This window comes from Halichoerus grypus, chromosome 9, assembly GCF_964656455.1.
Source record: "Halichoerus grypus chromosome 9, mHalGry1.hap1.1, whole genome shotgun sequence".
Taxonomy (NCBI): Eukaryota; Metazoa; Chordata; class Mammalia; order Carnivora; family Phocidae; genus Halichoerus; species Halichoerus grypus.
In genome coordinates, this window is record NC_135720.1 from 69,348,423 (window position 1) to 69,360,847 (window position 12,425).

The following is a 12,425-nucleotide window of genomic DNA, read 5'->3' on the forward strand; positions in this document are numbered from 1 at the left end:
ACTGACAAGTTACTAATAGTTACAAGAGGGGGCCAAGTTTTTAAAAATGTAGTTATTTTATAAAATCATTAAAATGTTTTGATTGCAGGTTGGAATTTTAAAGTAAAATGTGGCTTCTGAAGTAATGTATTAATTTTAAACCAAAGCTGCTTTATTTTCTAGGTGTTCATTGTACCCATGGTTTCAATCGCACTGGTTTCCTCATATGTGCCTTTTTGGTGGAGAAAATGGATTGGAGGTATTTGTTTCTTGTTATAATGGAAGAAGATTAGTAATTGATAATGAATTTTATTGATTTTTTTTAGTTTTAGCATTTTATATTGCCAAATTTTTGGTGAAGTCCTGATTAGTAATATTTAAAGTGGTTTTCATTTTAGACTTGATTAATCTTAGAATATCATTTATTACCTGGTGTTTTGTACTAAGTAGCACTTTAGTTGAATGTTTATGGATTTTCATATACTACGTATTTTCTTTTCCAGATTTTTTTTCACATATATCAGAGACAAGTTTACTCAATATTTTTGTTGTTGTTGTTGTTGTTGTTGTTGTATTCACCTTTGGAAGTTATATTGTTGTTGTTCTTTTTTCTTTTCTTTTTCTAAGTAAGCTAGCTCATGCCCAACGTGGGGCTCAAACTTACGACCCTGAGGTCGAGTTGCATGCTCTACTGACTAAACCAGCCAGATGCTCCTTGTTCTTTTCATTTTTAATGATACTTTTTTTTTTATAGCTGTTGAATATTAGGAAAAACTTGTAATGGTATATGGAGGTATTTTTGGGACAGTTACTCTGTGTGAACCATTCAAGCAAAGATGTCTTTATCGAAGTGCCCTTTTAGATCCTGAGAGATTAGAACCTTTGTCGCTTCAAATTCCTGAGTGAATGGGATATTATTACCTGAATTTTCTTGTTTACTGATTGAGGGTCATTATTTTTGTTTATAAAGCCTTTCACACAGTAGGTCCTTCTGTGAATATAATCAGCTGAAGTACACATATGATTCTGTATTTCCCTGTTCACACATCCTCTGGTTCTGTACTGCATGCTCTTCTAGCTCTGCCTTTCTGGCCTTTGAGGTGCTTTTGACAGTAACCCCAGACTCCTGTATCAGCCTGTGCTTTAGCCTCTCACTGATGACCTTTGCTCTTATTACCGGGTCTGTTGAAAGTTCGTAAAAGCGAGCATGCTTTTACTTTTATTCATATTGCCATTTACATTTCTTTGATTTCCCCTAGAGTCAGATCTCAACCTTCAAGGCTTTATTTAAACTTTTCACTGACTTTACCCAGCTCTCTTCTGTACAGTCATTGCAGCTTACCTCTAGGCTTTAGGGATTATCAATGTACCTTATATTAAAGCTGTTTCAGAAGGAATTTGTCCTTTAATAGATTGAATGCCTTAGGCATGGGGAATATGATTTGTCCATTTTATAAGCCTATATTATACTTCATTTGGTGCCTGAAATAGAATGAGTGAGTTTTTTAATAAATCTGCATAAATGAAGAGCAGTGAGGAAATTCCCTGGTGTTTGTTTTCCATAGTATTGAAGCAGCAGTTGCTACTTTTGCTCAAGCCAGACCACCAGGAATTTATAAGGGTGATTATTTGAAAGAACTTTTTCGTCGCTATGGTGATATAGAGGAAGCACCACCCCCACCTCTATTGCCAGATTGGTGTTTTGAGGATGATGAAGATGAAGATGAGGATGAAGATGGAAGAAAGGAATCAGAACCTGGCTCAAGTGCCTCCTTTGGCAAGAGGAGAAAAGAACGGTTAAAACTGGTAATGTTCAAAAATACTCTAGTCTTTACTTTCTTCTCCTGCAAGCTTATTTTTTTTATTTTTAATTTTTTTAAAAGATTTTATTTATTTATTTGTCAGAGAGAGAGAGAGAGAGAGAGAGCACAAGCAGGGGGAGCAGCAGAGGGAGAGGGAGAAGCAGGCTCCTCACTGAGCAAGAAGCCCGATGCGGGACTCGATCCCAGGACCCTGGGATCATGACCTGAGCTGAAGGCAGACGCTTAACTGAGCCACCCAGGAGTTCCTCTCCTGCAAGCTTATTGAGATTTATGTGTTCGTTTAGCTAGATTTTAAAGTTATTTCATTCTGGCTGTTTTTAAAGATTTTTGGTAGCCACGAGTCTGCCTTTTTCTGTGGGAAAAGCTTGTTAATAAGCTCATTTTGTTTTTTGGGGTGCCTGGGTGGCTCAGTGATTAAGCGTCTGCCTTTGGCTCGGGTTATGATCCCAGGGTCCTGGGATCGAGCCCTGCATCGGGCTCCCTGCCCTGTGGGAAGCCTGCTTCTCCCTCTCCCACTCCCCCTGCTTGTGTTCCCTCTCTCGCTTTCTCTCTGTCAAATAAATAAATAAAATCTTTAAAAAAAAAAAGCTCATTTTGTTTTTGATTCTTAGGTAAACCAAAGAACTCTTTGCAAAGTATTGGGAGATTCCAACTATATAGTGAAATTTTGTAGTGATGCTTTAGAAAATTGTCACATAGTTAAAATAATACTACATATAAATTCTGCTCCTTCCCATGGTTGGTATTTTCATATTTTCTGTAAAGTTGAACTGAGAAGACTCTTCTATGGACAATTCCCATTAATCTTCTTACTTCTATGGACAACTCCCATTAAAAGGCCTAACAAAAACCATTAGGAATTCTCTTCTTGGGAGGACAGGAGAGATGCTGGGAAGAAAAGTACTGATGGTACTTGTACATGCACAAATATATGGTATAGGCCAAAGGGAAAAGTTAGGGAAAGTGTGGAGATAATTAAATGTTAATGAAGTTAATTATTAAGGAATGTAGGATATCATAGTTGAGCAGTAAAGACTACTTTTATTAGTAGGCAGTGATTCACAGGCAAGGAAGAAAATGCCTTGTTTTTGTGTAAATCAAATGATACAGTCATTTGGGCTTTTTAAAAAAAAGTCCCTTGAAAAACATTATTTTAATATGTATTTACACATTTCAAACTTCAAGACTTGAGGCCACTGAAAAGTGTTAATTGCTTTGAAACATAGAAATAATTTAAAAAATAACTTACTCTCTTAGTCTAATTCATTGATTACTGAATCACATACCTAGAAAAATAAGAATCACATTCTAAGGAAAGGCTAATAGCATAACATAACATAGCATAGATGACTACTTTCTTATAGTATCATTTTTGTAAGGAAATTCAACTATATTTTTTAAGAATAACATTAACCCTGAGCATATGCTAATGTGTTTTTGCATTACAATATAGTATTTGAATGTGTAGAAGAGTTTAAAGCAAAGAGTTACTATTTTGCAAAATGTGGTAAAAGTTTGCAGAGTCCCCCTGCCCCCAGCAGAAGGGGTCTTAAAAATGACATTTATTTTATAATATCAAGTACCATTAAATCTGTATAGTTGCAGATGAGCTTCAGCAGCATTAAGAGAAACATAGCCAAGATGGGCATGTTTCTTAGGGAAAATAAAGGACGTTTAAAATAAAATCCCCAATCTAGTTTCTCCTATTTTGTTTCGTCAGTTACTAAGAGGAGTGTTTTAAAAATTTCCTACTATGGTGGCATCTGGGTGACTCATTCGGTTAAACGTTCAACTCTTGATTTTGGCTCAGGTCATGATCTCAGGGTTGTGAGATAGAGCCCCTTGTTGTGCTCTGTGCTGGGCGTGGGCCTGCTTGGGATGCTCTCTTTCCCTCTCCCCCCCAAAAAATTCCCCACTATGATTGTGGATTTATCTACTTCTCCTTCTAGTTCTGTCAAGTTTTGATTTACGTATTTTGAGGTGATATTATTTAGTTTATACAAATATGTGTAAAGGATTATTATATCTTAACCGTGTCTTCAGTTTTAGCATTAAAAATATCTGATGTTAGTATGATTGATTGCCCAAGCATTCTTTTGGAGAGTGTTAGTATGGATTATCTTTTTTCTATCCTTTTGCTTTCAGACTTTATTTATCCTTTATTTAAGGTATGTCTATTATAGGCATTGCATTGTTGGGTTTTGTTTATCCAGTGAATAGTTTTTGCCTTGTTGGATTATTTGGTCCATGCGCATTTATTTTACTGATACAATTAGATTTAAAACTTATGGTCTTACTCCCCCACCCCTGGTATGTTCCTTTTTATCTTCCTTTCTTGCCTTCTTTATCCTTAATTGTTTTTATATCACCCCAAGCCTTTGCTTGTTAGTTATACATTCTTTTACTGTTCTTTTAGTGGTTATTCAAGATTTTAGTATGTATCTTTGACTTGTTAAAATCTGGTATATATTAGTACTTTTGCCACTTTTTAAACAATGCAGGAATCTTAGAACCTTTGGTTGCATTTACCTCTTCCTACCTTTTTGTTATTATGTATTTTAATTCTACAAGTATTTTAAACCCCGTAAGGTGACATCATCATCATTCATCATCATCATCATCACCACCATCATTTTATACAGCAAATATTCATTAGAGAAACCCATATATTTATCCTTTTTGGTGCTCTTCTTTCTTTCTTGTATTTTTATGGTTCCATTTGGATAGTTTTTCTTCTAACTGAAGAGTTCTCTTTAGTATTTTCTTTATTGTGGGTCTGCTGCAACACATCCTCTCAGTATTTGTGTAAAAATGTCTTTTTCGTGCCATCATTTTGAAGAATGTTCTGGGTATAGAATTTTGGGTTCGCACTTTTTCATGCCATCATTTTGAAGAATGTTCTGGGTATAGAATTTTGGGTTGAAGATATCATTCTGTAATCCATTTCTATTAAGAAGTTGCTTCTCTGAAGCTAATTTCTTTTTGTTTTTGATTTTCAACAATTTTACTATGATGTTTCTACTTGGAGTTTTCTTTGTGTTTATTCTGCTTTCTATTTATAGTGATTCTTGAATCTATGGTTGGATTTGTTGTTAGTTATAGAAAATTCTCAGCCATTATCTCTTCAAATACTGGTTCACATCCATTCTTTTTCTCTTCTGAGATTCACCTAATAGACCCTCCCCAATGTCTCTTATTTTCTTTTCTATATTTTCTACCCTTTTTGTTTTTTCATTTTTCAATGTGGATATTTTCTTCTGACCTGTCTTCCAGTTTACTAATCCTACTTCAGCTTTGTCTGAGCTGCTGTTAACTTTATCCGTGGTATGTAATTGCAGTTATTTCACTTTTGGAATTTTCATTTGAGTTTTAAAATAGTTTTTAGTCCTTTGTTGGAATTCTTCATCTTGTCATTTAGGTTTTTGAATTTATGAATCCCAGTTATTTTAAAGCCTGTGTCAGATAACTAATTGATGTGGATCTCTTCTGGATCTTTAGTTTTTCTTCTCATGTCCTTTTGATTTCTAGTCAATTGTTTCTTTTTGGCACACCTGCATATTTCTGCTTTTTAGACATTATATATGAAAAATTGTGGAAATAATTTGAGACTCTGCATCATGTTTTCTTCCTTCAGAGAACATTTACTTTTGTTCCTACGCAGGGTTAAGAGTAGGACATCTTAACTCAGTCAAGGATTGAATTGTTTAGAAACTAGTCTTCAGTTTTGGGGGGCTGGTTTCTTTTTGGTTCAACTTAATTCCTAGAGTGTAGCCCTTTGGGGATCCTAACTGAAAGCCTGGAGAAATAAACAGGACTCTTCCTCCTTAGTGGACTGAAACTCCAGTTTTTGTTTCCCCATTCCTGTGATAGTGCAGAAAGCTGTGTTCAGCCTTTTAGCCTCTTACCTACCATTTTGGAAACAGTGCCTGTAGAGGAAAATCTATACCAGATGTGTAGCTCACCTCTCTGGGTTCCTTTCCTTCTGAGTTCTTGGCCCTTCAAGCCTTTACTGCCTTTCTACTTCTCCAGTGTCTTCAAACAGGTGCGTTTAACATTTTGTCTAACTTTTTCTCATGGCTGCAGAATTGATCTCAATAAGCTAGCCTGCCATTGCCAAAAGCAGAAATCTTTCCTTCTGTTTTGGAGAAAGCAGGTAGGTTTGATTTCAAAGTGGTTAGGTATTTTTTTCCTCTTTTCAAATCATAACTTGTAAATTCTAAAATTGTTAAATATATTTTTTACTTATAAATAAAAGTAGTATACTTACATTAAAGAAAATTTGAAAACACAAGAAACAACTTATAATTCTTCAACTTTTGTTTTACTACTGGCATTTTGTCATCTTAGAAGAATTTCTTCCCATTTACCTACCTAATTTAAAAGTGTACACAAATGGGGCTCCTGGGTAGCTCAGTTGTTAAGCGTCTGCCTTCAGCTCAGGTCATGATCCCAGGGTCCTGGGATCGAGCCCCACATCGGGCTCCCTGCTCAGCGGGAAGCCTGCTTCTCCCTCTCCCACTCCCCCTGCTTGTGTTCTCTCTCTCGCTGTCTCTCTCTGTCAAATAAATAAATAAAATCTTCAAAAAAAAAGTGTACACAATGACATAAAGATCGTTTTCTTTATAAAATAAAAATACAAACATCTGGAAGTATATAGCATAAAAAGTGAAAATCTTTTCACTCCCACTCCAACTGCTCTCTACTTTTTGGCAATTCTTCTAGATACTTATTTTTCTATGCATTTACATACATATATTCAATTTTGACCATACTCTCTCCACCCCTTTTTAATGTAAATGTATTTTTCTGCAGCTTTTTAAAAATTTTTTAACTTGGGTATCTTTTCTTAGTACATTTTTAACTACTTCATTCTTTTTAGGTAATACCAGAGGAAACAGTTTATATAAAGCAAACAGAATATTTCTTTGCAAGATGAGAGAAGATATCAAGCCATACAATAATGACAGACTATTATGAAAAATAACCAATTAGAGATCTTGGAAATGATAATAAAGAAGTCCAAGAACTCAGTTAGGTGGGTTGGCTAACAGAATGAAGTTAGCCGTGGAGGAAATTATCAAGTTGGAAGATTTAGCTAGGAAATTCTTCCTGGATGCAGCACAAAAGGACAAAAGAAATTTGAAAAATAGTTTATAGAGTTAGGTAGTGATATATTTGAATGACTTAACAGTATGAAATGTCACAGAGGGGACACATACAAGGATTACTTTCTGTAATGCAGTAGGGCCAGGTCAGATTAGTGATTTTAAGAAGCTAATGGGAGGTGAGAAAATAGGGACAGAATTGGGGGCCCTCACTACCACTCCCACTTTTGGAGATTCACTAGGACTCAGCATATACTTGTACTCACAGCCAAGATTTATTATAGCGATGTACTAAGGTGATACAGCTGGATCATAAGGGAAAAAGACTAGTGGAGTCTGGTGCATTCTGTATGTAGGCTTCCTTATGCTCTCTTCTTCTCATGAGGGGTCGTACAGAGCTCATTCTCTCAGTAGCAATGAAGATGCAGCAACATGTGTGATGTTCCTGCCTAGAGAAGCTCATTAGAGTCTCAGTGCCCAAGTTTTTACTGAAGGCTGGTCACACTCTGCATAGTGTGTACCAAAATTTCCAGAATCCCAGAAGGAACGCATTTATTCAGCATAAGCTGTATTGTTTGTACGAATAGTCTAGACATGGTGAATCACCTTTATCAGTTGACTAAGAGCACTCTGAGAATCTTGTTCCCACATGCCAGTCAGGGGCCAACCTTGTAAGCAGTCCTGCTATGTTAACTTTTTTCTGCACACTAGTACCAACTATTCATTCAAGTAGTTTAGTTATGATCAAAAAGGGACAGTAGGGGTGATTGCTTGATGCAGATATAGTCAGAAAAGGCTTTTTAGTATGGAATGAACTCTGGAATATTTATTGCTTGTGGATAAGTGGCTAGTAGAATCACTGACCTTGAAAATAAAGGTTGGGGAATAAATGATACTGCAATGTCTGCGGAAATGAAAGGGAATGGAGTTCAAAAGCAGATGGAGAAATGGGTCTTTAGTAATTGGAGGGCAGCCTCACCCATAGCACTGAGATTGTGATTTTTTTTCCTCAGTGAATTTCAGCTGCATATGTGTGGGAGTAGAGGAGACTAATGGTAGGTTGATACAAGGTTGGGTATACTTAGTATGGCCGTGATGGAAGGACAGAAGATTGAGGAGTACTGAGGATATCAGGCAGAGAATAATTGAAGTAATCAACCATAGAGTCTAGGCTGAATAGGAAGTAAGGTCAGGATGGGGGCTGTTAGCCTGTGAAAAGAGAGGGGTGAAGGAATTGTTAGTCTTGGTAAAATTGAGCAGGGAGCAGGGTTAGGGTAAAAGAATGGCATGTTGGCTTTAGAACGTTGTAGGTACTCAATCAGTGTGAGTTGAATTGATGAATCAAAAGGTGGAGCAGCATGGAATGATGATATCAGGCAAAGAATAATTGAAGTAATCAACCGTAGAGTCTAGGCTGAATAGGAAGTAAGGTCAGGATGGGGGCTGTTAGCCTGTGAAAAGAGAGGGGTGAAGGAATTGTTAGTCTTGGTAAAATTGAGCAGGGAGCAGAGTTAGGGTAAAAGAATGGCATGTTGGCTTTAGAACGTTGTAGGTACTCAATCAGTGTGAGTTGAACTGATGAATCAAAAGGTGGAGCAGCATGGAATGATGATGGTATGGCCATGGGGCAGGTTGTTCAAGTTAAGCAAAGGTGATGGTCATTGAAAATCAGATTACTGAACTGTGAAGCCTAAGTCATTTGATGTGTCATGGATGTTGATGTTACCAATGTAATGATAGAAGTTAGCACAGTGGGAAATACTGTTTTTGATGAATGTGGGGAAATGACCAGAGGTCAGTATGTGAAGAATAGAGTGTTTTACTACTTTAGACTCTCTGGTTGCAAGTAACGGAAATTAACTCACACTAGCTTAAATAATAGGAAATTACTGTGAGCACATGAGTAGGACTCAAACCCAGGAATATAGCCAGATCTGAGGAAGGGACTGGAGCCTGGACCTGGAAAGCTATTTAGAACCTAGTTTCTGCTCTTTGTTCTTATTTTCTCATCTTTGCTTTTCTCTCCTATTTCTGTTTCTCTCCTTTTGTGTCATAGATCTCACTAGCTTTGTCTTTCAAGACTGGCTCTTTGTTATTCCTTGTTTACTTGGGAGCTTATAACTATCCTGTATCTTCTGAGCTTACATGTTTTAATTTTAGCCACATGCAGAGACTCTCTGAATCCTAATTCCAAGTTACCAGAAGAGAGAATCTGGTCAGTTAAGACTGAGTTAGTGGTTTGCTTATGCTCCCATCAACTTTGGCTGAGTGGGATGTTATCTTGTAATGTCATATAACATGGTTGTTAGGGTCCCATCTTTGTGGATGAGAGGGCGGCTCTTAATGAGAGCTGTTGTGCCACCAACCACAGTGGATGTCTCCTCTACCACAGTTGAGTGATACAGCTGAATGGAGTTAGTCTAAATGGAAATGGAAGAGGAACTTTTGAAAGAGGCCACAAGAGCAAGTGAAGATATAGGAGAATGGTTTACACTACCCGCCATGGGACTTGGGCAGTGGGAGAATGAGTAGCTTTTACTTACAAGAGAAGTGGTCTCCTTGGTGAAGAGTTAGCTCTTAGTGGGTATTCATGAAAAAGGTTGAGGTAATAGGGAAGGTTATTTATGAAAAAGATTCCAGGGTTTATATTGAAACTCTTTGGGAAGGTGATTGGTGATAAGATGAACCGAAGAGAAGGGGCTCTAAAGCAGTGAGGATAGGACCATCAGAGAGGAAAGATGACTGGAGACTTGATTTTGGGTGATGTCAACAGTATGGTTGACAGGCATGAGAAGTATGGATATAAGTAATTGGCGAATTAATGGTTGGAAAACTTTCATTTTCCTGTTATTTCCATCTGAGTTGAAGATAGTTAACAGAGGCAGTCCAAGAGTGACTAATTTTTGTAGCTCCATCTCACCACAATGAACTTACTTTGGTTTGAGACTTTATTTTTGTTAGAGTTCCCCTTCCCTGACTCATATTGATATGACTATGATTTGAAGTGATGGACTCCTTGTAGTGAATTCTGATAGTTCCATTTGGGTTTTTAAAAGTTGCACATGTCCTGTACTTGGCCCTCACATTCCTGACACCTTTGTTCATCTTTTGAGCACATGCTATTATTGATTTGGAGGAGTATGACTTACAGTTATGTTGCTTGCTCCTTTGAATCAATGTCTGGGATCATCTCTTTGAATAAAACTGTTAATGCATTTTCTTCATTACTAAAATATCCTTGTTAAACATAGCATACATACTTGCTCACTCATTCTCTTTACACATACACCTTTTACATATAATTTGCTCCCATCTTCTGTAACAGTTTTCTCAGTTTCCCTCTAACTGATCACTGATTCCTTTTGTCCTTTTTGTGGTAGCCATATGAATTTCTATTTTAAGCCTGGCAGACTCTGTTAGCGAAATACACTTCTTTCATCTTAAGTGTACGTTATCTTCTTTTCACTTTTGATATTTCTTTATTCCCACAAACTGAAATGGTAGTTTGTTAAAAAGTGGAAGTAAATGTCAGTGACTTTGAATCTCAATTATAGTATATTTGAAAATAGTTCCAGACTTAAGACATTGCTGTTTAGATTTAGTGATACTTTTTGAAATTACTATATAATTTTGAATAATATAAAATATTTTTGTCAGAAGAAACTTGTAATGACAGTGAACAGCAGATTAAGTTGAAAAATTACTAAATAGATGGGACACCTGGATGGCTCCGTCGGTTAGGTGTCTACCTTTGGCTCAGGTTCATGATCCCAGAGTCCTGGGATCGAGTCCCGCCTTGGGCTCCTTGCTCAGTGGGGAACCTGCTTCTCCCTCCGACTGCCACTCCCCCTGCTTGTGCTCTCTCTCTGAGATAAATAAATAAAATCTTAAAAAAAACGTTACTAAGTAGTATTTGTGTATGAAGTACATCATGCTTACTGTTTTTAATGGGCTTATTTCTACCATTTTTTACTTAATAATAATTATTGCAGAAGAAAGTAGGGGAAGATAAAGTAAAAAAGAAATGGATGCTTTGGAGGAAAGATTAAGGAAGAAGAAATATAAATGGATGAGAGGCATTTGCTAGATAGTTGGAGTTATCTTTTATCGACACACTTAATAATTGTTAAATATGTACTGAGGCTCAATATTTATTCTGTTAAATTAAAAAAATATTTAGTTTGTTCAGCTGCATAGAATTATTAAAATATTTCTATAGTAATATTGTGGGAAAGCGCTTGGTTGAATGTTGATCATATTCCAATGTTTTAGTCCTTTTCATTACTTGTTAAAAAAAGAAGTAGTGTTTATGTTTTTAGGAATAATTTATGCTAGTTGCCCTTGCTTTTCAGAAATTATCATTGATTTCTTAACATCTCTCAGGAAACACATGCTCATGAGTGAAGCTTCTTCCTGTAAAGCTTAAAAAAAAAAAAATCCTATGCTATTAGTACCTTCAGAATAAAGATGCTGAATATTGAACTCTCTGAATGCTTTCTCTTTTTAATTAGTATATATAGGATATAACTTTATAAGGATATTGCAGTTATCTGAGTATCTCAGTTACTAAATATACCAAAAATATCTTGTGAACCTGGTTCTTTTTCTCTTTCTTTAGTTATTATATTTAATGGTTGGATGGTTCCAAAGCAGAAATTTCAGTGGTTGGTAAAAAGAGGTGATGGTGTAATGCGAAAGGAATGGTACTCCTTAATCCTTTGGCTCATGAAGTCTTTAAAGTATGCTTATTTAAGGAAAACAGAGTTGATGACATATAACTGTAAAAAGTGATTCAGAATTAGGGGCAAAAAGTAGAACTAGTGTCTGCTGGATTGACTCAGGACTCTTCTAGATTTGACAGGGACGTATGTGGACCAAATACTGTGTTCTTTTTTTTCCTTCCCAAGTGGCTCAAGTTGCCAAATCTTTGCCAGAAGGTTGATCATTGCAGCTTGTAGACCATATTTTTTATTCCTTAATTACATTAACAGCTAGAGTTGTTTTATGGATTTTTCTTGAGACTGATGCCAGCCCTTTTATGGGTCTGAAAGTAATTGTAGCATGAATCTAGACTGTATTTTTAGTCTTTAAAATTTCCAGGAGTGTTCTTTATTTATTTGATACATAAATTCTCCATCTGCTTCACTTTTCTGTGACATTTTAAAAATATGCTTGCTATGAAATACAATAAAACACTTTATGTAGTTCTGAGTTAAAAAATTTAGATTAAAAATTCAGTGATGAGTAATAGTGTTTGTTACATCCAGTGACTGTAGTTAAGCCATTTTGTCTACTGTTATACTTTTTTTTTTTAAAGATTTTATTTATTTATCTGACAGAGAGACACAGTGAGAGAGGGAACATAAGCAGGGGGAGTGGGAGAGGGAGAAGCAGGCCTACCGCAGAGCAGGGAGCCCGACGTGGGGCTTTATCCCAGGACCCTGGGATCATGACCTGAGTTGAAGGCAGACGCTTAACGACCGAGCCACCCAGGTGCCCCTCTATTGTTATACTCTTA

General features: G+C 36.4%; 1 protein-coding gene across 2 annotated transcripts in view; it reads left to right on the forward strand.

The window, feature by feature from the left end:
- Positions 1-12,425, forward strand: part of RNGTT (RNA guanylyltransferase and 5'-phosphatase) — a 369,854-nt gene that overhangs the window by 70,252 nt on the left and 287,177 nt on the right. For both annotated transcript variants that reach the window (XM_078055013.1, XM_036065178.2), the window contains 2 exons: positions 163-238; positions 1,545-1,785. In XM_078055013.1, the coding sequence (XP_077911139.1) occupies positions 163-238; positions 1,545-1,785 (317 nt within the window). The remainder of the gene's footprint in view (positions 1-162; positions 239-1,544; positions 1,786-12,425) is intronic.